At 39.4% G+C, this 27,624-nt stretch overlaps 1 protein-coding gene across 2 annotated transcripts in view; it reads right to left on the bottom strand.

Annotated features, from left to right (window-relative positions):
• Positions 1 to 23,720, bottom strand: part of LOC126174779 (uncharacterized Golgi apparatus membrane protein-like protein CG5021) — an 86,453-nt gene extending 62,733 nt beyond the window's left edge. For both annotated transcript variants that reach the window (XM_049921125.1, XM_049921126.1), the window contains exons 1-3: positions 23,626 to 23,720; positions 22,915 to 22,982; positions 22,677 to 22,831 (exon numbers count right to left, since the gene is read on the bottom strand). In XM_049921125.1, the coding sequence (XP_049777082.1) occupies positions 22,677 to 22,831; positions 22,915 to 22,982; positions 23,626 to 23,640 (238 nt within the window). In that variant the 5' untranslated portion in view covers positions 23,641 to 23,720. The remainder of the gene's footprint in view (positions 1 to 22,676; positions 22,832 to 22,914; positions 22,983 to 23,625) is intronic.
• Between the last annotated feature and the right edge of the window lie 3,904 nt (positions 23,721 to 27,624).

Genomic DNA, 27,624 nt, shown 5'->3' with positions numbered 1-27,624 from the left:
TGTATCACAGACACAGTCCCTCTGACTGTTCAGAGATGCCACTAAACCCATCCAAAGATATAAACAATCATGAGCAGAGTCTATTAGACTGAAGGGGTCCGACTGCCAATCAGTTCCAGGCATTCCACCAGGAAAGAGGTACATGGCTCATGTTGTCTGTTGTTCAACCACGCTTAGATGGTCAATACCGCAGTTTGATCACATCCGCATTGTTACTTTGTGTCAGGAAGAGCTGTACACAAGGGAAGTGTCCAGGCGTCTTGGAGTGAACCAAATCGATGTTGTTCGGATGTGGAGGAGGTACAGAGAGACAAGAACTGTCGATGACACACCTCGCTCAGGCCGCCGAAGAGCTACTGCTGCAGTGGATGACGATTACCTACGGATTATGGCTCGGAGGAACCCTGACAACAATGGCATCATGTGGAATACTGCTTTTCGTGCAGCCACAGGATGTCATGTTATGACTCAAACTGTGGCAATAGGCTGCACGATAAGCAACTTCACTCCCGACGTCCACAGCGAGGTCCATCTTTGCAACGACACCATGCAGTTTGGTACAGATGGGCCCAACAACATGCCGAATGGACCACTCAGGATTGGCATCACGTTCCCTTCACCGATGAGTGTCGCATATGCCTTCAACCAGACAATTGTCGGAGACATGTTTGGAGGCAAGCCGGTCAGGCTGAATGCCTTAGACACACTGTCCAGTGAGTGCAGAAAGGTGGAGGTTCCCTGCTGTTTTGGGGTGGCATTATGTGGGGCCAACATATGCCACTGGTGGTCATGGAAGGCACCATGATGGCAGTATGATACATGAATGCCATCCTCCGACCAATAGTGCAACCATTATCGGCAGCATATTGGCGAGGCACTCTTCCCATCGTGCACATCTTGTGAATGACTTCTTTCAGGATAACAACATTGTTAAACTAGAGTGGCCAGCATGTTCTCCAGATATGAACCCTATCGGACCTGCCTGGGATAGACTGAAAAGGGCTGTTTATGGACGACGTGACCCACCAACCACTCTGAGGGATGTACGCTGAATCACCGTTGAGGAGTGGGACAATCTGGACCACCAGTGCTTTGATGAACTTGTGGATAGTATGCCATGATGAATACAGGCATGCATCAATGCAAGAGGACGTGCTGCTGGGTATTACAGGTACCGGTGTGCACAGCAATCTGGTCCACCACCTCTGAAGATCTCACTGTGTGGAGGTACAACATGCAATGTGTGGTTTCCATGAGCAATAAAAAGGGCAGAAATGATGTTTATGTTGATCTCTATTCCAATTTTTTGTACAGGTTCTGGAACCCTCGAAACTGAGGTGATGCAAAACTTTTTTTGATGTGTTTAGATACATAAGTGCACAATCATTCAGAACAGAGCTGGATGGATCAACCATTGTGAGATACCAAAATCACAATGAAGGTGGTGTTCAAACAACATTGAACATCTGAAGATGAACCTGTCTCCTTTTGAATAAGGTATTTATATTGGTTTTTATCTATGCAGTGAAAACAGCTGCATTACTACAGCCCACTGGATACCTGTATTACAAAATGACAAGAGAGGAAAACATGAGGTAAAGTAAATGTTGGCTGGATGTGAACAGTTAACACATGGCCTCACCTTGCTTATTTCCACCAGTTCCTTAACACTGCAGGCAGTACTGTTATAGTGTTCCGATATATGCACTCAGAACTAATTTCACAAGTCCAATTATTCACATAGTTTACAACAAATGTCGTTAAAATATTTAAAACTATATACTGTTGTTGTTGTTGTTGTGGTCTTCAGTCCTGAGACTGGTTTGATGCAGCTCTCCATGCTACTCTATCCTGTGCAAGCTTCTTCATCTCCCAGTATCTACTGCAACCTACATCCTTCTGAATCTGCTTAGTGTATTCATCTCTTGGTCTCCCTCTACGATTTTTACCCTCCACACTGCCCTCCAATGCTAAATTTGTGATCCCTTGATGCCTCAAAACATGTCCTACCAACCGATCCCTTCTTCTAGTCAAGTTGTGCCACAAACTTCTCTTCTCCCCAATCCTATTCAATACCTCCTCATTAGTTACGTGATCTACCCATCTAATCTTCAGTATTCTTCTGTAGCACCACATTTCGAAAGCTTCTATTCTCTTCTTGTCCAAACTATTTATCGTCCATGTTTCACTTGCATACGTGGCTACACTCCATACAAATACTTTCAGAAAAGACTTCCTGATACTTAAATCTATACTCGATGTTAACAAATTCCTCTTCTTGAGAAACGCTTTCCTTGCCATTGCCAGTCTACATTTTATATCCTCTCTACTTCGACCATCACCAGTTATTTTACTCCCTAAATAGCAAAACTCCTTTACTACTTTAAGTGTCTCATTTCCTAATCTAAATCCCTCAGCACCACCCGACTTAATTTGACTACATTCCATTATCCTCGTTTTGCTTTTGTTGATGTTCATCTTATATCCTCCTTTCAAGACACTGTCCATTCCGTTCAACTGCTCTTCCAAGTCCTTTGCTGTCTCTGACAGAATTACAATGTCATCGGCGAACCTCAAAGTTTTTACTTCTTCTCCATGAATTTTAATACCTACTCCGAATTTTTCTTTTGTTTCCTTTACTGCTTGCTCAATATACAGATTGAATAACATCGGGGAGAGGCTACAACCCTGTCTTACTCCTTTCCCAACCATTGCTTCCCTTTCATGCCCCTCGACTCTTATAACTGCCATCTGGTTTCTGTACAAACTGTAAATAGCCTTTCGTTCCCTGTATTTTACCCCTGCCACCTTCAGAATTTGAAAGAGAGTATTCCAGTTAACATTGTCAAAAGCTTTCTCTAAGTCTACAAATGCTAGAAACGTAGGTTTGCCTTTTCTTAATCTTTCTTCTAAGATAAGTCGTAAGGTCAGTATTGCCTCACGTGTTCCAACATTTCTACGGAATCCAAACTGATCTTCCCCGAGGTCGGCTTCTACCAGTTTTTCCATTCGTCTGTAAAGAATTCGCGTTAGTATTTTGCAGCTGTGACTTATTAAACTGATAGTTCGGTAATTTTCACATCTGTCAACACCTGCTTTCTTTGGGATTGGAATTATTATATTCTTCTTGAAGTCTGAGGGTATTTCGCCTGTCTCATACATCGTGCTCACCAGATGGTAGAGTTTTGTCATGACTGGCTCTCCCGAGGCCATCAGTAGTTCAAATGGAATGTTGTCTACTCCCGGGGCCTTGTTTCGACTCAGGTCTTTCAGTGCTCTGTCAAACTCTTCACGCAGTATCTTATCTCCCATTTCGTCTTCATCTACATCCTCTTCCATTTCCATAATATGGTCCTCAAGTACATCGCCCTTGTATAAACCCTCTATATACTCCTTCCACCTTTCTGCCTTCCCTTCTTTGCTTAGAACTGGGTTGCCATCTGAGCTCTTGATATTCATACAAGTCGTTCTCTTCTCTCCAAAGGTCTCTTTAATTTTCCTGTAGGCAGTATCTATCTTACCCCTAGTGAGACAAGCCTCTACATCCTTACATTTGTCCTCTAGCCATCCCTGCTTAGCCATTTTGCACTTCCTGTCGATATCATTTTTGAGACGTCTGTATTCCTTTTTGCCTGCTTCATTTACTGCATTTTTGTATGTTCTCCTTTCATCAATTAAATTCAATATTTCTTCTGTTACCCAAGGATTTCTATTAGCCCTCGTCTTTTTACCTACTTGATCCTCTGCTGCCTTCACTACTTCATCCCTCAGAGCTACCCATTCTTCTTCTACTGTATTTCTTTCCCCCATTCCTGTCAATTGTTCCCTTATGCTCTCCCTGAAACTCTCTACAACCTCTGGTTCTTTCAGTTTATCCAGGTCCCATCTCCTTAAATTCCCACCTTTTTGCAGTTTCTTCAGTTTCAATCTGCAGTTCATAACCAATAGATTGTGGTCAGAATCCACATCTGCCCCAGGAAATGTCTTACAATTTAAAACCTGGTCCCTAAATCTCTGTCTTACCATTATATAATCTATCTGATACCTACTAGTATCTCCAGGATTCTTCCAGGTATACAACCTTCTTTTATGATTCTTGAACCAAGTGTTGGCTATGATTAAGTTATGCTCTGTGCAAAATTCTACAAGGCGGCTTCCTCTTTCATTCCTTCCCCCCAATCCATATTCACCTACTGTTTCCTTCTCTCCCTTTTCCTACTGACGAATTCCAGTCACCCATGACTATTAAATTTTCGTCTCCTTTCACTACCTGAATAATTTCTTTTATCTCGTCATACATTTCATCTATTTCTTCATCATCTGCAGAGGTAGTTGGCATATAAACTTGTACTACTGTAGTAGGCATGGGCTTTGTGTCTATCTTGGCCACAATAATGCGTTCACTATGCTGTTTGTAGTAGCTAACCCGCACTCCTATTTTTTTATTCATTATTAAACCTACTCCGGCATTACCCCTATTTGATTTTGTATTTATAACCCTGTAATCACCCGACCAAAAGTCTTGTTCCTCCTGCCACCGAACTTCACTAATTACTACTATATCTAACTTTAACCTATTCATTTCCCTTTTTAAATTTTCTAACCTACCTGCCCGATTAAGTAATCTGACATTCCACGCTCTGATCCGTAGAACGCCAGTTTTCTTTTTCCTGATAACGACGTCCTCCTGAGTAGTCCCCGCCCGGAGATCCGAATGGGGGACTATTTTACCTCCGGAATATTTTACCCAAGAGGACGCCATCATCATTTAATCATACAGTAGAGCTGCATGTCCTCGGGAAAAATTACGGCTGTAGTTTCCCCTTGCTTTCAGCCGTTCGCAGTACCAGCACAGCAAGGCCGTTTTGGTTAATGTTACAAGGCCAGATCAGTCAATCATCCAGACTGTTGCCCCTGCAACTACTGAAAAGGCTGCTGCCCCTCTTCAGGAACCACATGTTTGTCTGGCCTCTCAACAGATACCCCTCCGTTGTGGTTGCACCTACGGTACGGCCATCTGTATCGCTGAGGCACGCAAGCCTCCCCACCAGCGGCAAGGTCCATGGTTCATGGGGGGAAACTATATACTAAGCAGAATAATTCCCAATTACAGTTTTATCCGCTACATCCCAATACCTCTAACATTCACATTCATGAAGGAGCAAACAATATATAAAATTAACTCTATAGCATTTTATATACTCTTATTAAAACACATGTAAAAATGTATTTGTTGAAATTCATCAAGTAATGTGTGTGGCTGATCACCAAGAGAAAAAAAAAAAAAAAAAAAAAAAAACAGGATGAATTAGCCTCCCCTTAAATCTTTTAAAATCTTCTACTTATTCACTTACATAGAAGGGGCAATGAAATAAAAACTGAACACCTGACACACAGGACAGTGACACGTTTCTATTCAAAAGTACTCACAGCATGCCTTACACAACATATACCCCACTTTGAAACAAAATGATCAATTCCTTTTTCGTAGAACCCTTGACAGGTCCACAATTACTCCCACTCTTGCATATCCTCATCCAACAAACTGACATCCACATATGCCTTTCTTTAGGTCGCCAAAAATTTTTAAATCACACAGTAAAAGATTCAAACTGTATAGAGGATGTCACAGTGTTTCCCAACCAAATCACTGAAATGTAGCCTTCGACCAATTGATAGTGTGAGGGTGGATATTATTGGGTAACAGGATGATTATGGCTGACAGCATTCCTGGGCACTTTGGCTTTATAGTGCATGGCAGTTTCTGCCAAGTACCTTCAAAGCACTATGCTTTCATTGTCTGTGCTCGAGGAACTTGACAAGCAGACAGACCCTACAGCTGAAGGAGGAGGTAATTATGACCTTACCAGAACTTGTCTGAACAGCTATGGCATTTTTGATGGGGGAGATCTGAGCTATTCCCAGTGTTAGGTCTGCCATTTAAACTCAGGCTGTCTGAACACTGTCAGATGGAATCATCCTCCTATTGCATGATAATGCTCACCCCCACACAGTCAACTGGATAACATTATGCTTCAGCGATTTGATTGGGAAATACTGCAACATCCTCTGTCCAGCCCAGACCTTTCAACTGTGTGATTATAACATCTTTGGTGGCCTGAAGAAAGACATGCATGGACATCAGTTTCAGTCAGACGAAGTGCAAGAATGGGTGTTGTTGTGGATCTGTCAGTGACTGACCACATTCTACAGAACAAGGAATGACTGTCTCATCTCCAAGTGGGATAGATGTCTTAACACATGTGATGATTACTTCTGAACGGAATCATTCCATGGTCCCATTGTGGCAGGTGTTCCATTTTCACCTGATTGCCCCTCAAAGGGAGAAAGACCCATCAAAAAAATTTATGACACGTATCACATTGAGATGGAACAGAATTAATTTTGGGAAAATGTGCATCAAAGGCGAAATGTGTGTGAAGGCAGTTGAAGTACCTAATTCAGTAATAACTGAGAAGGGCAATTCCGTCTCTTTGTACACCTTGTATTTTACTTTCTTGTTTGTGTAATATTCATGTGTCAATTTTCACAAACAAGTTATTACACAGTGCTATTGTGTAAGTTTTTTGATGTGGTCACTGGTCCACCCCCTTCACTATACTTATGGCAACAAACTTGCTGTAACCTGAAAACCACTCATTAGTAGGTGGTAAATTTCGAGTATCACCCACATTTCTCTTGCTGCAATGTTAAAATTTGCTTCTTTTGGCAAAACAAAGCGGAGTTTTCACAATGTCACCTCGCCAACATCCTAATGCATTTGCAATTATGGCATAACCCTGAAATAGTGGTTTATTAAACGAGGAATTGAGGGCAAATCAAGTCACAATCTTACGGAAAAGTGCAATCTCAGTGTAAAAATAAATGCATAATTTCTTCACCTATCTTGCTACAAAGCAATGCCAAGCAGCAATATATGGTATAATAAGAGAGAGAGAGAGAGAGAGAGAGAGAGAGAGAGAGAGAGAGAGGGGGGGGGGGAGGAGATTCCATTACTAAAACATTCCAGGGGGTGTCTTCAAAATTTGGACTTCTTAAAATGTTGTTTTAACACTTTTCTGAAAATTTAAAAGTGTGAATATGTTTCTTTCACATCACTTCAATCACAGTGCTATTGTACTGCATCTCAAAATTCGTGATTTTTTTTTTTTTCGTTAGCACCATTGTGTTATATCAAGCACTGGCAACACCTATTTTTCATTGCAATGCATTCCGATTTCATGCAATGTATTACTTATATGCAGAATATCACAAAAACTATGACCATGAACAAACTTATAGTCACTTCATCATGAAGCTGACATGTAAAGCTATAAATAATGTAAAAATAATTTTTTACTGAACAGTTTCTTTAAAATCATGTGAGAAAGATTGCAGGGTAGCCAACATGAGTGTGATGTTCTGCATAAGTAGCATGTCAGCCACCAGCTCGCTGAAAGCTCAAGGACTTCGTAAGTCTCGTTAGAGAAATCTACCCATGTGTATACCCACTGCAAAGCTCAATCACCAGCTCCCAGAGTTGCACGTAACAGTCTGAAGGTTGTGCCTCCACTAATGCCCAGGTAGGGACTGTAGATGTTCAAGAATCCTACCGGAATTATCCATGGCAAATCACTAAAATCTCTTGAGTGGCCAGTTTATGGAAGCCTCTCAGAAAATCTATTGTGTGAACAATTTATGGAAGCCTCTCATCAGACATCAGACTCAGATACCTGCCTGAATTTTTAAAATTTACCAATGTTCACAATTTTCAATAAACAATGGCCATAAAGGTAACAGGAATGATACAATGAACAAACACTGTTCTCTGGTGAAAACTTGGAAGAACAGTGCTATTTGTCCACTCCTACCAACTCACTATTGTTTGACAATACTATTCGTTGCCACATTAAACAAAGTAATACATAAAACTTATCACCTAACGCCACCATTTACTTGTTCAAATCTTTCTGAAAGATTATCAGGCACTCATTATACACAGCACTGCGTGTTCACAAATAACTCAAAAGTTTGCAATGTTTTCAGTAGATGGTGGGCAATGAAATTGGTTCCAGTTTTCATCTAATGAACCCAGCATTATAATCTGTACTTAAGTTGTCTAACTAAATGCTGCCTTTTTTTTCTCAAACACCATTTACCTCTTTAATTATTTTAAGACCTTCAATCTTCTCTTCATATGCCCACATCCAATGAAACTCTGTGGTGCCAAGGTGCAACTGTCATTACATGTTACTGCACATTGACTGTAAAAAAACAGTGGGATGAATTTCTACTACAAAGGGTATTTTCTTGTTGTTTTGATTCAGGAGGTTCATAGCTTGCTGTGAAATGGATGTTTCTACAAGCAATGCTCTGTTAAGACATCTCTTAACTGGTTTTAAGAACCCTGCTACATATTACAGACACAGAATGATGAAACCACCTCACAACTACTTCTTTTTAATACATTATAGTAATAATAGCATTTAAAATACTTGATGCATCCAATGTAAGAAAGCAGCTTTTAATTCTGATGTCCAGACCATGAGGACCATCATAGCTGACTGGGTGTTTTTACTATCCAATAATCTATTTGACTGCTAACACAGAAGTCCACAGCAGTGGGATTGATTTTCTTGAACAGTCAAGATGGTGATGTAGGTTAAGATCCGCGGTACCACACCCTACGGCCATTCACTCTGGTGGGCCCTCCTTTGTGAGTAATTGATGCAAAAAAATTTGCATGACACTCAAATAGTGGTAAAAAGAAGTATTTTGTAAACAGGTTGTGTAGTGTAATGAAGAATATCATGGGCTGAAATCACGACAGGTGCTTTAAATTTTTCAGTGTTAATTCTTTATTGAAATGACTAACCATTATTTTTATTCAATTAATTGGTTTAAATGTATGTTTTTATCTCTACTGCTTTGTCAATTTTATCATTGTTTGAACTTTTTTTATCTGTTCTCAGTTTTTTCTTTATTCATTCTTTTTCGACTCAGAATGATTGTGAATGGGAATTTAATTATATTTACCGATCATAATACTGAAATATTTGAGAAGGCCAATTTATCAGTTAAAACATGAAAGACAAAATTAATTAAAATCACAAGAACAAAGATTTCAAGCAAAAAAAGAATGATAGGAAGAAAAATGAGGACAAATGAAGAAGTTGGTATGATGATTAAACTCATCATCATCCACCCAAACTGGTAAGGACAGAAACTTTAAATTTTGAGGAGTGGATCTAGTATTGTAGGTGTCGTTTAACAAGGTTTTTCTGAAAGTCTACCCCTATGGAGGAGGGGGGCAGGGGATAAGAGATGATTTTTTTTGAAAAATGTCACTATTAAGACAATTTTGAAGCTAGTCCTACAAAAATTGGGTATTTGGTTTCTCAGTAAGAAATAAAGAAATAGGCCCCTATGTAAGCACACATTATGTTCTCCAGAGCAGTGCTTGCCACAAGAATAAAAACAGTGAGTAAGACCATCAAATTAATCTTACAATTGTAATATTCTTTCCATATACAATGCTCACTTTTTCATCTCTGTATTTGCCACAGATGCACGACCCCCATAATATTCCAAACTAAATTGTATCATCTGATGATGAATCGCCAGGTGATTCGAAACCAGTCATGAATAAATAAAAATTGAAGAAAAGACAGTAATTGGTTGCAGTAGTTCCTGAAACCTTAAAGAAATAAGTGTTTCGGCATTTTTGGAAATTTAATCTCCGGGGGTGAAAAAGTGGGTGAAATCTTTTTTTGGAAAATATATCATTATTAAAAAACCACTGAAGTATTTTTAAAGCTACATCTCTGAACATTGGTATTTGACTTCTCGGTTAGAAGTAAAAAAAAAAAATACATGTTTCAGTGTTTTTGGAAATTCAGCCCCTAAGAGTTCAACCCCTAAGAGAGTGCAATAGGGATGAAAATTTTTAAGTCAATATTTTGTTACATTCAAAAATTTTAAACCTAAGTTTTTTAAAATTGGTATTTCATTTCTCAGTTAGATATAAAGAAATATTTGTTAGGGGATGAAAGTTGCTATGGAAATATGTCCTTAAGAACACGAAAGGCACGATTAACAAAAACTTTGGACTCTAGCTACCAGAATCGCTTTGTGGTCATAAGTACATTCGGACACGATCATAGTTATATGGTCTTAATTAGTGTGAAAAGCCTAGAAAATGCTGCAATTTGTGAACAATTTAAAAATTTGATGAAATAAAAGCAAAAAAATCTTTGCAGGTCATACAGTCTACACGAGGGAAGCAGAGGGCACTAAGCTGATTAACTGAATAAAAATAAGAAAAATAATTTTGATAAAGATTCAAAAACAATAAAAAATTAAAGTAACTGACAAGACTTGAACTCTCAACCTTCTGCATGTGAAGGCCTCAACATATTCATTACACCATGCAACCTGTCAATATGTTCTACTTTTTTAATGCTACTGAGCATCACACAAAATTCTGAAATTTTTTTCATCAATCACTCACGAACGAGGACCTACCAGGCGGAATAGCTGCAGGATGTGATACCTGGAATCTCAGCCCACATCACAGTATAGATAGTTTCAAGTTGATCCCACTGCTGGGGACATCATCTTGTAAAAGCGTTGTTTTTGTGGGGTGTGGGGGAAATTAGTGTCTGCCATCTCAGTCCCAAAAGCAGGTAGCATCATGCAGCACACTCAGCATGTCTATTTTTATAGAGGCTGTTCTTTTGTCATACCACACGATGGTTGAATTCGCACCACAAGAATTTAAAACTGTGAAAAGCTTAACTTGTCTAATTCGCCCAAAGTATAATGCCAAATGACATCCTAAAATATAATGCCATATAGCCACACGGCATTACAGATTGATGATAATGAACCATTATTGGCTGAAATGGGGTGGCTTGCACACTTCAATGCTGCAGACAGCAGTACTGTAGGTGCAGCCACAATGGAGGGATATCCAGAGAGGCCACACTAACATGCAGCTTCAGAAGAAGCGCAGCAGGCTTTTGGGTAGTTGCAAGAAGAACAGTCTCCACAAATGACTGATGTGGCCTTGTAACATTAGCAAAAATTGACTTTACTGTGCTGGTACTGCAAATAGCTGAAATCAAGGGGAAACAACAGCAGCGATTCTCCCCCCTCCCCCCTTAAGAGCATGCAGCTCTACTGAATGGCTTAATGATGATGGCATCCTCTTGGGTATAATATTCTGGAGGTACAACAGTGCCCCCATCTGGAGAATAGATAGGGGATACAACATCGTGAGAAGAACAGCCTAACTGGAAACAAGGCCCCTGGAGTGGATGACATTCTCTTAGCATTATTGAGACACTTGGGAGAGGCATCGATAACTTAACTATTCCACCTCATGAGAAAGAAAATTGGTCACATTAAAAGTTTTCACTTAGAAGGAAAATCTTATATTTCTGGCTGTGGATATGAATATCTGTACCAATACTGTCATATACACACATCATTTGTTATTTCAACTTTCAGATACATCATAATTTACAAGGTCAAAACACATGTATAGCAACTTTTTTGACACAGGGTCTGGCTTCAGAGTTAACAAAGGTGTGAGCAGATGGAACAGATTCCCAAACATCTTAAGTACAAAGGCTGTTCAAAAAGTTTTGCACAGTCTTCTATGTTTTTATTTTTTGCAGGAGGAGAATGAAATTTTTTGTGAACATACTTGGAACATTTAGCTATAAGTTGGTATACGAAAGTATTTTCTCTTATTTACAGGTGAGCCATAATGGACCGTAAAGTAGATATCAGGTTGCGACAAAAGTCAGTGATGGAGTTCCTCTTCAAGACCAGCAATAACTCTGTCACATTGATTCACAGGAATTTGCTCCCAGGGCACAGTGGTTCACAACAGTATCCAGCGGTGGTTGCAGAGTTTTTTTTTTTTTTTTAAAAAAAAAAAGAAGGTGATCTCTCTGCTGGACAATCCACAGTGCAGTAGACCATCGCCAGCAGTGAGTGATGTGAATAAGGAGCCCACAGACGACACAACAGCTTGCTGAAATGACTTGTTTGTCATTGAGTAGTGTGGTATCACTGATACAGTCACTAGGGTACAGAAAAATCTGTGCGCGTTGGGTGCCTCGATTACTGACAAGAGGAATGAGAACGATGAGGAAGAATGTGTGTGAGGGTCTCATGAAGACCTTTACTGAAGAGTGAAAACAGTGTTTTGATGGCGTCATTACCCGGGATGAAACAAGGTTGTTTCTGTCTGAACCTGAGAGCAAAACCCAATCCACAGAGTGGTGTCATCTGGGTTCCCCTCGGAAGAAGAAACCAAGACTTTCACAAACAGCAGGCCAAAAGGTGATGGCCTCCTTCTTCTGGGATCAGTGTATTGTCATTTTCATTGACTTTTTGGAACCTGAATCCACAATTAAGTGGGACCATTACTACTTGTCAGTGAACAAGCTGCGACATGCCATCAAGACCCACAGACCTCAGCTTCAGGGTCACTTCATCAGACTACACCATGACATTTCCAAACTCCATACAGCCCTTATGATGCACGAGAAAATCAGGAAAATAGGTTGGAAAATTGTTCCTCATCCTCCCTACAGTCCGGACTTGGCTCCGTCTGACTTTTTACCTCTTTGGTCGTCTGGAGGGTCACATGCACGGTAAAACATTTGATAGTGAGAAAGACGTTATTTCCTGTATCAAGCGATGGTTTAAAAGTCAATCCCCAGAATTTTACCAAAGAGCATTTGCATCATGGAAAGAATGTTGGTCCAGATGTGTCACAGCTGATGGAGGCTACATTGAGTAGACTCAATATATAGCTAAATGTTCCAAGTATATTCACAAAGGATTTCATTCTCCTCCTGCAAAAAATAAAAAAATATAGACAACTGTGCAAAACTTTTTAAACGCCCTTTGTAATAGAACCCACTACGTTGTCTCGAATGGTAGGTGTTCATCAGAAAAGGGGTAATGTCAGGAGTGCCACAGGAAGTGTGGTAGGACAGTTTTGTTCTCTACACACACTAAATGACTGCAGAAGGATACAGAATGACTTGGATAGAATTTCTAATGAGTGTGATGAATGGCAGCCTGCTCTAAAAGTACAAAAAAATTATGTTAATGCAGATGAGTAGGAAAAACAAACCTGCAAGTTTCAAATACAGTATTAGTGGTGTGCTGCTTGACACAGTCATGTTAAATATCTAGGTGCAATGCTGCAAAGCAATATGAAATGTAAGGAGCAAGTAAGAGCAGTAGTATGGGGGGGGGGGAATGGTCAAGTGGTTTATTTTGACAATCCTAGGAATATGTAGCTCAATTATAAAGGAGACCATGTACAGGCTGCTAGTATGACCCACTCTTGAATACTTCTCCCATGTCTGAGACTCCCACCAGGTGGGGTTGAAGAAAAACATGAAAGTAATTTAGAGGTGTGCTGCTGGATTTGTTACCAGTATGTTCAATCACCATGCAAGTACTATGAAAATGGTATATGAATCCCTTAGGGGAGCAGATACTCTTTTCTTGAAGAAATTTAGAACTGGAATTTTTGACTGACTACAATAGTTCTACTGACACTAATGTACAACTCGCATGACAGTGAAGATGGGACGGGACGGGACAGGACAGGACAGGACAAGACAAATTATGTCTTGTGCGGGGGCACATAGAAGGTCTTTTAAGCTCCCTTACTCAATCTGTCAGTGGAAAAGGAAGGGTTTGGCCAGCATTAGCCCTAAGTGTTCTCCACCATGCACCATATGGTGACTTGCAAAGTACGACTGTAGACGGTGACAGATAGTACCAAACAGAGAAATAAGAATGACATTAAGAATCATATAACATTGCAACAATAGGTCAGACTTAAAACATCTGAGTCTTACACATCAGTCACAACATTCAAAAACAGTTTCCAACCTCAAGTCAACACCTGAGTATCCACATCTACATGATTACTCTGCTATTCACAATAAAGTGCCTGGCAGAGGGTTCAATGAACCACCTTCAAGCTATGTCTCTACCATTCCACTCTTGAGCGGCACGCAGGAAAAACGAGCACTTAAATTTTTCTGTGCAAGCCCTGATTTCTTTTATTTTATCGTGATCATTTCTCCCTCTGTAGGTGGGTGCCAACAGAAAGTTTTCACAATCGGAGGAGAAAACTGGTGATTGAAGTTTCATGAGAAGAACCTGTCACAATAAAAAATGCCTTTGTTTTAATGATTGCCACTCCAATTCACATATCATGTCTGTGGCACTGTATCCCCTATTTCGCGATAATACAAAACAAGCCGCCCTTCTTTCTACTTTTTCGAAGTCATCCATCAGTCCCACCTGACGCGGATCCCTCACCACACAGCAATACTCCAGAATAGGGTGGACAAGTGTGGTTAAGCAGTCTCTTTAGTAGACCTGTTGCACCTTCTAAATGTTCTGGCAATGAATCACAGTCTTTGGTTTGCTCTACCCACAATACTATCCATGTGATCATTCCAATTTATGTTATTTGTAATTGTTATCCCTAAGTATATAGTTGAATTTACAGCTTTAAAATTTGTTTGACTTATCGCGTAATCGAAATTTAGCGGATTTCTTATAGTATGCATGTGAATAACTTCACACTTTTATTTATTCAGGGTCAATTGCCACTTTTCGCACCATACAGATATCTTATCTAAATCATTTTGCAATTTGACTTGGTCATCTGATGACTTTACAAGACGGTAAATGACAGCATCATCTGCAAACAATCTAAGATGGCTAATCAGAATGTCTCCTATGTCGTTAATATAGATCAGGAGCAATAGAGGGCCTATAACACATCCTTGGGGAACTCTATGACTTTCCGTCTATTACTATGAGCTGTGACCTTTCTGACAGGAAATCATGAATCTAGTCTTACACCTGAGGTGATATCCCATAGGCACGCAGTTTGGTTAGAAGACACTTGTGAGTAACAGTGTCTAAAGCCTTCTGGAAATCTAAAAATATGGAATCAATTTGACATCCCCTGTCAATAGCACTCATTACTTCATGAGTGTGAAGAGCCAGCTGTGTTTCACAAGAACAATGTCCTCTGAATCCGTGCTGACTATATGTCAATAAATCTTTTCTTCGAGGTAATTCATAAATTTCGAACACAGTATATGTTCGAAAACCTTACTGCAAATCGACATTAGTGATATGGGCCTGTAATTCAGCAGATTACTCCTATTTCCCGTTTTGGGTATTGGTGTGACTTGAGCAGTTTTCCAGTCTTTAGGTACGGAACTTTCTGTGAGCGAGTGGTTGTATATAATTACTAAATATGGAGCTATCGCATCAGCATACTCTGAAAGGAACCTGACTGGTATACAATCTGGACCGGAGGCCTTGCCTTTATTATGTAATTTAAGCTGCTTAGCTCTTTGGTGAAGGAGTTTCAGAAAACAATGTTTAATAACTCTGCTTTAGTGTTACAGTCATCAGTGACTTTGCCGTTGTTATAGCGCAGTGACGGTATTGATTGAGTCTTGCCGCTGGTGTGCTTTATGTATGACCAGAATTTCTTTGGGTTTTCTTCCAGATTCCGAGACAGAGTATCAATGTGGAAATTATTGAAAGCATCTCGCACTGAGGTACGTGCTATATTTTGAACTTCTGCAAAACTTTGCCAATCTTGGGGATTTGCATTCTTTTAAATTTGGCATGCTTTTCTTGTTGCTTCAACAACAGCGACCTGACCTGTTTTGTGTACCATAGAGGGGGGGGGGGGGGGTCAGTACCATCACTTATTAATTTATGTGGTATATATCTCTAATGTCGTTGATAATATCTCTTTGAAATCATTCCACATCTTTTCTATGCTTAAGTGATCAGATCGAAAGGAGTGGAGACTGTCTCTCAAAAAGGCCTTAAGTGCATTTTTATCAGCTTTTTTTAAATAGATGTACTTTGCGTTTCTGTCTGATGGTTGTGGGTGTTACGGTTTTCAGCCTAGCAGCAACTGTCTTGTGGTTGATAATCCCCGTATTCGTCATGATACTCCCTACTAGCCCAGGATTATTTGCTGCCAGGAGGTCCAGTATGCTTTCGCAACCATTTACGCTTCAAGTGAGCTCATGAACTAATTACACAAAATAATTTTCTGGGAAAGCATTCATTCAGTACAATTTCGGATGACTTTTATGCCTACCACCAGCTTTAAACATATAATTTTTTCAGCTTATTGAGGGTAATTTGAGTCACCACCAACTATAATTGTAGGAATGGTACCTATTTGGTTGGTTGGTTGGTCTGTTTAAAAGAGGGAGGGAGGAACCAAATTGCTAGGTCATCAGTCCCTCATTCCAATTAAAATAATTCCACAAGGGTGGGAGTACAATAATCGAGACACACAAAATACAGCAGGAAGAAAGGAGAAAACCAGAAGAATGACAGAAGGGCAACAAACACTAAAATGGAAAAATTTGGACAAGAAAACCACAGAGAGATGCAAGAAACATGCAGAAGAGATCAAAACAAGAGAGCAAATTACAATGGCTGGCTGACCATGAGAATAAAAATGAGAATTCAGCCACTCTGCAACACATTAAAACCTCCACCCTAAAAGCACTACGGTGGAAGACACAGAGGACAAAAGGCATGCGCTAAAACTTAGATCAAATGATAAAACCCACCCTCACAAATAAAATGTGAAACTAAAGCTCCTGTTGAGGCATTGTCGCCCAACACCAAAGATACGGTGCTGGGAAAGTTAAAAGTCCGCCGCAGAGCAACTAAAAGTGGGCAGTCCAGCAAGAGGTACATGACTGTCATTTGCGAGCCACAGTTACACCGAGGTCGGTCTTTGCAACGGAGGAGGTAGCCATGCGTTAGCCACGTACAGCCAATGCGGAGCCGCCAGAAGACAACTGATTCTGAGCGACAGGACCGCATGGAAGACTTCCACACATTCATAGTCTCCTTAATGACGTGTAGTTAGCTCTATGTACTGTTATGCCATTCCATCTCCCAAAGCCGAAAAACTCTGTGGCGTAAGACACAATGAAGGTCAATTTCGGAGATGCCCATCTCAAGGAGCAGTTTCTGCGTAGCCTGTTTGACCAGCCTGTCGGCAAGTTCGTTGCCTGGGATTCTGACGTGTCCAGGGGCCCACGCAAACACCACTGAATGAAGGGACTGTTCCAGGACATAGATGGACTCCTGAATGGGCGCTACCAAATGATGGCAAGGGTAGCACTGGTCGACAGCTTGTAGGCTGCTCAAGGAGTCAGTACACAGGAGAAATGACTCACCAGGGCATGAGCGGATGTGCTCAAAAGTACAAGAAATGGCCGCCAGCTTTGCAGTGAAAACACTGCAGCTATCTGGCAAGGAGTGCTGTTCAATATGTCCTCCATGAACATATGCAAAGCCTATGTGACCATCAGCCATTCAGCTGTCGGTGTAAACCACTTCATGGCCCCAGTACATGTTGAGAATTGAGAGGAACTGATAGCGGAGAGCCGCAAGGTTAACGGAGTCCTTAGGGCCATGAAAAAGGTCCAGAAGAATCTGCGGCCTAGGTGTAAACCATGGAGGTGTACGTGAATGGACCTCGAAGAGAGGTGGTAACGGGAAGGACTCCAGATCAGACAGAAGGGACCAGTTGCGAACCGCAATTGTAAGTCCTGACCTGGGCTGCCAATGCAGGAGATGACTGCCATAGTTGAGAAAAGGAGATGGTAATTCAGATGTGCATGAGAACTATTAACGTGTGCAACGTAATTGGCGAGCAGTTGTGCACGCCTAACCTTCAATGGAGACCATTCACAGAAAACCAGTCAATGATACTTTTAAGAACTTTGTTCGCCATTTCTTCTATTTCTGTATGTATACTGGAAGCGATTACAATACTGGTGTGATCTGCTTGCTGAACATTAGGCGGTAGATCATTTACATATGAGGGGTGTTTGAAAAGTCCATGCAAAGTCCGAGTGATGGCACCACTGGCACATATCAAGGTCATGTTTAGTTAATAGCATCTTTGGAAAGTACGCAAACCAAGTTTCAGCCATGTTGGTCTATTTCTTTGTGTTTGGCATTCGTGTGAATCAAGGAAGTCAAGTGATTGTCAAAAAATGGACAAAAAAGAATTTCCTATGGTGATTAAATATTACTTTATGAAAGGCAAAACGCTTTGGGAGACTAAAGAGAAGCTTGATAAACATTACGGTGATTCTGCACCTTTGATTAGAGCAACTTATAAGTGGTTTCAAAATTTTCGGAGTGGCCATGTGATGCTGAACGTTCTGGAAGCCCTGTGGACGTTACGACTCAAGAAATCATTGATAAAATCCATGATATGGTGATGGATGACAGAAGAGTTAAGGTGTGTAAGATTGCTAGTGCTGTGGGCATCTCAAAATGAACAGGAACATAATATTTTGCATAAACATTTGGACACGAGAAAACTATCCGCATGATGGGTTCTGCGATTGCTCACATTTGGCCAAAAACTGAATCATGTGAAGTGTTGCAAGGATGGTTTGCAGCTGTTCAGGAAGAATCGCAGGACTTGAAGTGTCGTTTCGTCACTGTGGATGAAACTTGGATACATTACTATACTCCTGAGACCAAACAACAATCTAAACAATGGGTTACCAAGGGAGAATCTGCATCGAAAAAGGCGAAGACCATTCTTTTGGCCATAAAGGTTATGGCGACTGTCTTTTGGGATTTGCAAGGGATAATCCTCATCGACTATCTGGAAAAGGGTAAAACTATTAAAGGTGCATATTATTCATTGCTATTGCATCGTTTGAAAACCGAGCTACAAGAAAAGCACCGGCAATTGGACCGCAAAAAAGACCTTTTCCATAACAACAATGCACCAGCACACACCTCAGCAGTTGTGGTCACAAAATTATTGGAAATAGGATTCCCCTTTTCTCTGGACTTGGCTCCCTCAGCCTACTACTTGCTCCCCAATTTGAAGAAATGGCTGGTGGGACAAAGATTTTATTCAAACAAGGAGGTGATTGCAGCAACTAATAGCTATTTTGCAGACTTGGACAATTCCTATTATTCAGAAGGGATCAACAAATTAGAACAGTGTTGGACGAGTGTATAAGTCTAAAAGGAGACAATGTCGAAAAATAAAAAAGGTTTACCCCAAACACTTAAGTAGTTTTTATTTTTGCACGGACTTTTCAAATGCCCCTCTTATATGAGAAACAGCAGTGGACTGTTCATTATGCAACCAGATGGTGCTGTTTCCTGATGTGAGCACAAAAATCTTCAGTACTAACATCAACACCTTTTGTAGCGAACTGTGCTTAGATGAAGAAAGCAAGCCAAATTGTATACGTTTCATTAAGAACATTGATGTTATTTATTTCAATAAAACAAAACGCATTTGGCGACAAAAATATGCATTTCCTTGGAGATGCAAGACAGATTTAAAATAACTTCATCGATTTCAGAAACAACCTCAGGAAAAAGTAGGCCTCTAGAAAGAAGTGTATAAGGTGGGAAGAATTGTGTAAAGCAACCCTGTAGGTGACCGCTAATAAAATGTTGGTTATACTATGTTTGTTACTGTCAGTTATTGCCCACTGTGGTATACCTATTATTTTACTTATATTTTGTGGTTTTTCTTTTGAGAAATATATGAGTACATAGCATACAAACTGCCAGCGACAGACAACTTTTTAACATTTAACTACTTCTGAAGTGCCAAAATGTACTGTAACAAATAAAATGTCTATAAAATGCCACACTGTACAATGTACTTGCAAGTGGGACTGTTGCAATTCCTGAAATCCATCGCCCATGGCCTGCTGAGGAGCACTGCAGTCCTGGGTCCAAGGATAAACCGCTGCTGCATTACGCCACAAACAGATAAACCAGCCTGCGGGCAGGTCGGTGAGACTAGATTCGATGGGCAGGACCTGCACGTTAGTGGAAACCAAATGGCTTCAGGTTGGCAGGCCTGATCCATTACAGATACCTGCAGGAAAGGCCGCAGTTTTGGCCCATCACAGAAATCCACCTGTGTGGTCAGCTATTCATGAGCCACAGACAGCATGTTGATGGACCACGATGATCAATCATGCAACACATAACTTGTTCAAATACTCTGAGAATCAATAATAATGAGAAAAGGTAGCAACTCACTGTAAAGATAGTTGCTGAGCGGGGCAGGTGTGTAGAAAATGACAGTCACACTCTCACAACAAATTTTCAGTCATACCTTTTGTCAGAAAATGAGAGCACACATGCACTCACACAATCACTCAGACACAACTCATGCACACGACTGGCATCTCCGGCTGCTGCATGTGCAGTCTCTGAGAATTAGATCCAAACAAACCACTCCTTGTGTCTCCCTGCCTCTCATAAGCAGCGGCTAGGCTAGCAGCAAGAAGTGGTGGCAGCACTGACTGCAAGCTGCGGAGAGTGGTAGAAAGAGGAGAAGAGTAAGTATGAGAGAGTAGGGAAGTGGCACATGTGCTCAGCTGCACCCAGCCTGTGACAATGCAAGACACCTCAATAAAGAAATCATTTCTTTTCTCCTTGGCTACTTTCCAAAAGTGAGTAGTCTGATGGTTGTTCAAACTAGTGATTGGTTTTGAATATGTAGCAAGCTCTGGTACTGAGCTGTCAAAATGAGCCAGCAAACTGATTTGGATGTTTCATACAGTTTAAAAGATGAGACTCAAACCCTTGATTGGTGTACGGTCAGTCATTTCAACATGAAAGAGACTGACAATCACAAATGAAGCTGGCACCTAAGAATAGTTTGGCTGATTGTTTCACATGGTGGTGTTGCTTAAGACGGGAAATAATTAGCTCAAGAAACATTGCTCAGTAAAGAAAGGGTCCTGGTTCACAGGCAGCAAAATACCAATATTACCATTTTACAACTAATGTGCTTTTTGGTCTTTAAATTTAGTAGCACTTAAAAAAAAAAGAAATACAACTCAGTAATTATAGTGTAGTTGATCTGAATGAGTACTTGAGAGAAATTTGAATCTCTATGTGTCTAGAGAAAAACAGAAAACTTGCCGTTAAATATTTAACTGTGATGACTGAGTAATTCCTATTTGGGAAAAGAAAATTTGGGCAAAGAAATAATGCAACAGGATGAGGGGTATTTGGCACTATTGAAAGTGGTTTTTTACACACTGTCAAAGAGGAGTCTTGGGAGGTACTTTGGACACGACAAAAGAAAATATTATCCATAATGCCCATCTGTTTCAGTTCATGTAAGTGTCTAAAAGGTAAGACGAAGGAATCAATCACCTTTGCATAAACCGTAGCCTTCATTTCAAGGATCCAAAAATAGGAGTAAATACAAATGGAATTGACGGAACTTCACCAGTTGTTAAAAGATCTTTACAAAGACCAAGTTAGTGCAAATAGTTATTTGACCCATTTATTTGATTGTATACTGAAACGACTATGTAAAGACAAAATACACTTACTCACATATTTTATGAACTTTTGCAGTTGCTGTAAGGATATGACTGACTGAAAATATCTATCATAATATTAATGGGTATATTATGGTCCCTTTTCAGAGATACAGTGTACAAACAATTTACTGAGATTATAGAAAGGCTAATATTGTGTACAAAATCCCTCACTCTGATCACTAAAATAATATCTGCTCTATAAAAACATTGTTTGCCATAAGACGGGTCTGGAAGTTCACTGTCATGTAAAATCCCTCCTTACAAATTGCTATCTACTACACAATTATTGCAATGCTTAAGGAAATGGCTATCCAAAGTGGCTATACAACAGTTTAACAAACACTATGTATGCAAAATAGCCATGAAATAAACACGTCACCTCTGAAAATTGGTCTTCTTTAATCATTAAGACAAAAACAACATACTACCTAAAACAGTACATAATAAGGAAAGGATGTTCCCATTATTTTGTTTAGGTCAATTAACTATTTTCCTGCATCACTTCTGCAGAAAACAAAATTGATAAAGGGGTCAAACTGCTGTTACAGACAGATGACAAACATTTCCTGAGAACAAGGATTAACAAACAAATAACCATGTATCCTCAACAACCAAGGAGAAAGAACTGCTCTCCTCTTTATTATAAAAATGGATAATGCATTATCAAAACTGACATCAAATCATCGAGATATAATATAAATTTATAACAAACACAGAGAGATTCAAAATGCAAACGTAAGTTGAATCTTTGTGTTTAGCCTCAAGGTGGTACAATAATTTCAAAGGGATGTTCATGTATAAGCACAAACTCTAGAATAAGTCTACAGTAGCTACAACATCTATTTCACAAATGATATTCAGGGATTCAAGAAAAGAGCTTGATTTTAAACCAGAAGGCAGCTGTAAATATAGGCAATATTTCTTTTGCCATAGAACTAAACCAAATGGACAATGCATATGCTGAAAATGATTAAAACCAACACCATAAAATCATGAAGAGACAAACTTCAAAACAATTTTCAGATTCATTTAATAGGTGTTCATGTGACAAAAACTGGAAAACTACAGACAATACAATGAGAAAATATTTTAACATCATGCCAAAATAATTAGTTCATTCAGATTTGCCAAAAGCACATAATCAGGTTATAAAGTTTATCACAATTTCACAAGTTAAGAACAAATTATGACTCCAAAAACTGATAATACTAGCCATCAACATACCTGTAATATTCTTCACAGTCCAAAAATCCATTGACAGAAGCAACACTATCGTCACAAAACTCGCTATGAAACTAGTACTGAACAGACCACATAACATGTACACTAGCAGCGCTGATACTCTAAAGGATAAATGGAAAAATGTGACATATGGGTGCCTGTAAAATGACAGCTTTTTTAGTACACCACAAGCAATTATGAAAATGAAAAATCAACTGGTTAATACAAATACTTGTCTTACACTATTTTCTTAGAGTTTATTTCCTCCTCTTCGCCAAACGCCAGCGTGTCATCGTCTAAAAGTGGCGCCTGAAATAATATCGAATAAAATATTAAGCTAAGAGAATCGGAATCGATGTGTAGAGCAAGTTGCCAAATTTAAAAGAATTAATGTGAATTAGAAACAATTTTTTAAATAGCAATAAGGATTCCAAACTAGAACTTGGCCTTTTCTGAGGTTCGTCACGGTATGAGCGAATTAGTAGACATATGAAGATTTGCAGTCTACTTGAGGCTCTACCGAGCTGCTAGATGATAAAACACTGACAAGTGCGAACGATCCAAGTTCGATTCCAAGCCGCTACGCCTGTTTCAATTAAGATTCCACAGCAGGGTACACTTCATTCAACAATAATGTTCTGAGTAAAATACACTACCGGTACCTCCTCCCTAGTTTCCAAAAATGCTTTTAGTTTCTTAGATTAATGCACGACAAATAATAAAGATTTATGAAGAGTTAAGTTAAGCATTAGTGCAAGCTGACGCATTATAAAGAATCTTCCAAAAAGTCTCGTCTTATATACTCAAGTGGTTCAACGCTTAACAGGATACGTAACTCTCAGAGTTTTGAAACAGCGTCATCTCAACAATGAAACGTCAACAATTTACGTTTCATGTTCGAATTGTATATTTACTTCCATTATACCGTAATGTAAACATAAGCACAACTCACCGAAGCAGACGCCATTTTTCGCTGTTTTGACTGAAACTACCATGTGTCAGTCAAAGCTATGCCACTGACGCGTATCAACAGCTGGCAAATCAAAGATATCGTTTAAGGACTCTCCATGTCGAAACTAAACTGGGAAAGACAATATATTCCAACATTTGGAAGACAAACAAGGTTCTGAAATAAGAGTGTGGCTGACTAGTATGATTCGTACCACTAACCCGAAGAAAATTCTTTAATATGCCAGGAAAAAACGTATAAAAGATTACACTATTGCAGCTTAATCATGCATAACTAACATGGGAAAAGCAGGAGTTGTTACACATATTAAGGCAGAACGCAACTTCAAAAACATTAACATAAAAAGATTTTGTCGTGATCTGCACATTGAAGTGTGTGCTTGTGAACTAATACTGAAAAATAATTGACTTTTAATTGTATCAGTATATAGAGCACCACTGGGAAATCTTGAACTGTTTATGAGGAATCTGGATTCCTTACCGTGGTATCCGTCAGAGAACAGCAAGTAATTATTAGCCTGTGGTTACTTCACTGTAGATTTTCTAAAGGATTGTGATAATATAGCTGGTGAACTAAATAGAAACCTAGTCCCAACAGGGAATCATATAGCGCTTGTAGAAAAAAGTGTTCCGAGACTGTTACCTGCTCCTCCTTGATACTGACAAGAGGGAGATAGAGTTAATAATTAAATCACTAAAGACCAAGAACTCTCGTGGATATGACGGGGTATCTAGCAGAATACTGAAGAATTGTTCTACGTATGTTAGCCCAGTACTTAGCCATATCTGTAACTTTTCCTTTAGGAGTGGTCGGTTTCCTGACCGATTGAAGTACTCGGCAGTGAAGCCACTTTATAAAAAGGGAGACAGGTTTAATGTTGACAATTATAGACCTATTTCTATGCCATCGGTCTTTGCAAAAGTTATCGAGAAGATCGTATATACAAGGTTACTGGAGCATTTAAATTCACATAATTTGCTGTCAAATGTACAGTTTGGTTTTAGAAATGGCTTAACAACTGAAAATGCTATATTCTCTTTTCTCTGTGAGGTTTTGAACGGATTAAATAAAAGGTTACGAACGCTAGGTGTTTTCTTTGATTTAACGAAGGCTTTTGACTGTATTGACCACAAAATATTACTGCAGAAGTTAGACCATTATGGAGTAAGGGGAGTAGCTTACAACTGGTTCGCCTCTTACTTTAAGAACAGAAAGCAGAAGGTAATTCTCCGCAATGTTGAGAGTGGTAGTGATGTTCAGTCCCAATGGGACACTGTTAATTGGTGCGTTCCCCAAGGGTAGGTGCTGGGGCCACTGCTTTTTCTTGTTTATATAAATGATATGCCTTCTGGTATTACAGGTGATTCAAAAATATTTCTGTTTGCTGATGACACCAGCTTGGTAGTGAAGGATCTTGTGTGTAATATTGAAACATTATCAAATAATGTAGTTCATGAAATAAGTTCATGGCTTGTGGAAAATAATTTGATGCTAAATCACAGTAAGACTCAGTTTTTACAGTTTCTACCTTACAATTCAACAAGAACCCATATTTTGATCAGACAGAATGGGCATATTATAAGCGAGATGGAACAGTTCAAGTTCCTAGGCGTTCGGATAGATAGTAAGCTGTTGTGGAAAGCCCATGTTCAGGATCTTGTTCAGAAACTAAATGCTGCTTTATTTACCATAAACACAGTATCAGAAATAAGTGACAGTTCAACACAAAAAGTAGTCTACTTCGCATATTTTTATATGCTTATGTCCAATGGTATTATTTTTTTGGGTAATTCTTCCGATTCAAAAAGGGTATTTTTGGCTCAAAAACGGGCTGTTCGGGCTATATGTGGTGTAAGTTCGAGAACCTCTTGTCGACCTCTATTCAATAGTCTGGGAATTCTGACATTGCCCTCACAGTATATATTTTCTTTAATGTCGTTTGTTGTTAGCAATATTAGCTTATTCCCAAGAGTTAGCTCCTTTCACTCAGTTAATACCAGGCAGAAATCAAATCTGCATGGGGAATGCACTTCCTTGACTCTTGTGCAGAAAGGAGTGCACTAGTCTGCTGCATCCATTTTCAATAAGCTACCACAAGAACTCAAAAATCTTAGCAGTAGCCCAAACACTTTTAAGTCTAAACTGAAGAGTTTCCTCATGGCTCACTCCTTCTATTCTGTCGAGGAGTTCCTGGACGGGCTGAAAAATTAAGCAAATTCCAGTGTTACACTGTTAATTTTCTTTATTTAAACTTACGAATTGTTACCTGAACACGTTTCTTATATTTCATTTTATCTGTTTCTACTATCATGTTATAATTTCATGTAGTGACTCGTTCCATGACCATGGAGACTTCTCCTTAATTTGGTCCCACGGAACAATAAATAAATAAAATAAATAAATAAATAAGGAAAATGATGTGTAAACCTTATTTGGTCCTAGAATTTGATCTCAGTAATTAACTTTCCAACACAGGTGGATAAAATACTAGGCATCTAATTGATAATATTTTGCTTTGATGAAGCTCAAAGCAGGAAAATAACTGTTTACCCAGTGACAGATGCTCTATTTAGTCTTAGTTAATTAGTATAAATAATATAGTGCCTTACAATATAGATACTCCTCAAAGGAAATCAGTTAGAATAATTAACGACTTGTAACGCTACCGCCCGCTCGGACGTACGTTAGCTCTATAAAGCCTGTACTGTAATAAGTTCACGGGCTTCACCTTATAAACAAGGATTTTAGTACATAAGTTGACCGCGTGTACCTAATTGGAAGCAATTCGGACTTATATCCAGTCAGTAACTACAGCGATGCGTCAAGCAAATGTAAAGTATAATTACTCGTTCGCATGGACAAGAAGTACACACAGTAGATACTACCAATGATTAATAATTCGGTCGCCAGCCTAATTAGGCATTGAGTGAGTTTTTCCTTGTACAAGTGAGTGCATGTGCAAGCATAACAACACATAGTAATGTTGCGTTATATGGCAAAGTTTGAAACCGGAAAAATCCACTGAACTAAAGTTTTCTCCTTTTGTACTAATTTGGACGAGCTAAATTTATACAACACCACACAGCAATGATTACTACTGACTGCATTTTGTATATTGATCAGACTGAGATCGGGCATAGATTACCCTAGAATTAGCAATTTTGAAAACACACATACAATGTCACTATCAAAATTTAAAAAAAACACTAATACACTTAGGTTTAATATAGAAATTAACTTTGCTGTTCAAATCTGATCAGTACACTTCAAGATGTGAAAGAATGGACAAGAGAAAGGGGGGGCCCTGAAACTGTTATGGTCGTTATACTGAAACTATTAAGTCCTGAAGGTAAATTAACACTCAAAATTATCAATCTATGGATAACTACTCTTTTCTCTTATTTCTGAATTATTTAATTGTCATTATTTCTGTCTCACATTAATTAAATAACATTGCTAACTCATTTCAAAAAAACTCTCTTCCAATATAGTCATACTTTTGTTCTTTATCAACATTTGCAATAACACACAGAAATTTAAACTTCTTTATAGCATAGCTTTGTCGGCTGATAATTATCGTTAATACTATCTTTAAACTTTCAGTTCGGGATACTCGGGTTGCACAATATGTGGTAAGGACCCTGTCTAGGTCAATGATAAGGATAAGTAATGGCTAAGGCAATTCTGGTAAAAGTCACGTTATTATTGAACAGTTAAAACAGTTTCGACACTGGTCCACACAGATACAATTCTAAAGATGAAATAAAGGTTTGACCTGTGCAAGTCGGTGCGACGGTTGGCGGGCAGCGAGATAGCGAAAAGCACAGCACACATGCAAGCACGGCTAAGGCTCTCACTGCATCGGCACTTTCCTTCTTCTTAGCGTCGTAATCTTTCCAATTTTGTGCCTAAGAATATAGCCATGCCATGTAGTCGTCGGAATCGGCACATCCGAGGCTCAATGGAATCCACTTTTCCTGG

Source organism: Schistocerca cancellata, chromosome 3 (assembly GCF_023864275.1).
Source record: "Schistocerca cancellata isolate TAMUIC-IGC-003103 chromosome 3, iqSchCanc2.1, whole genome shotgun sequence".
NCBI lineage: Eukaryota > Metazoa > Arthropoda > Insecta > Orthoptera > Acrididae > Schistocerca > Schistocerca cancellata.
Note: the sequence above shows the minus strand (reverse complement) of the source record. Positions and strands in the feature narration are given on the sequence as shown.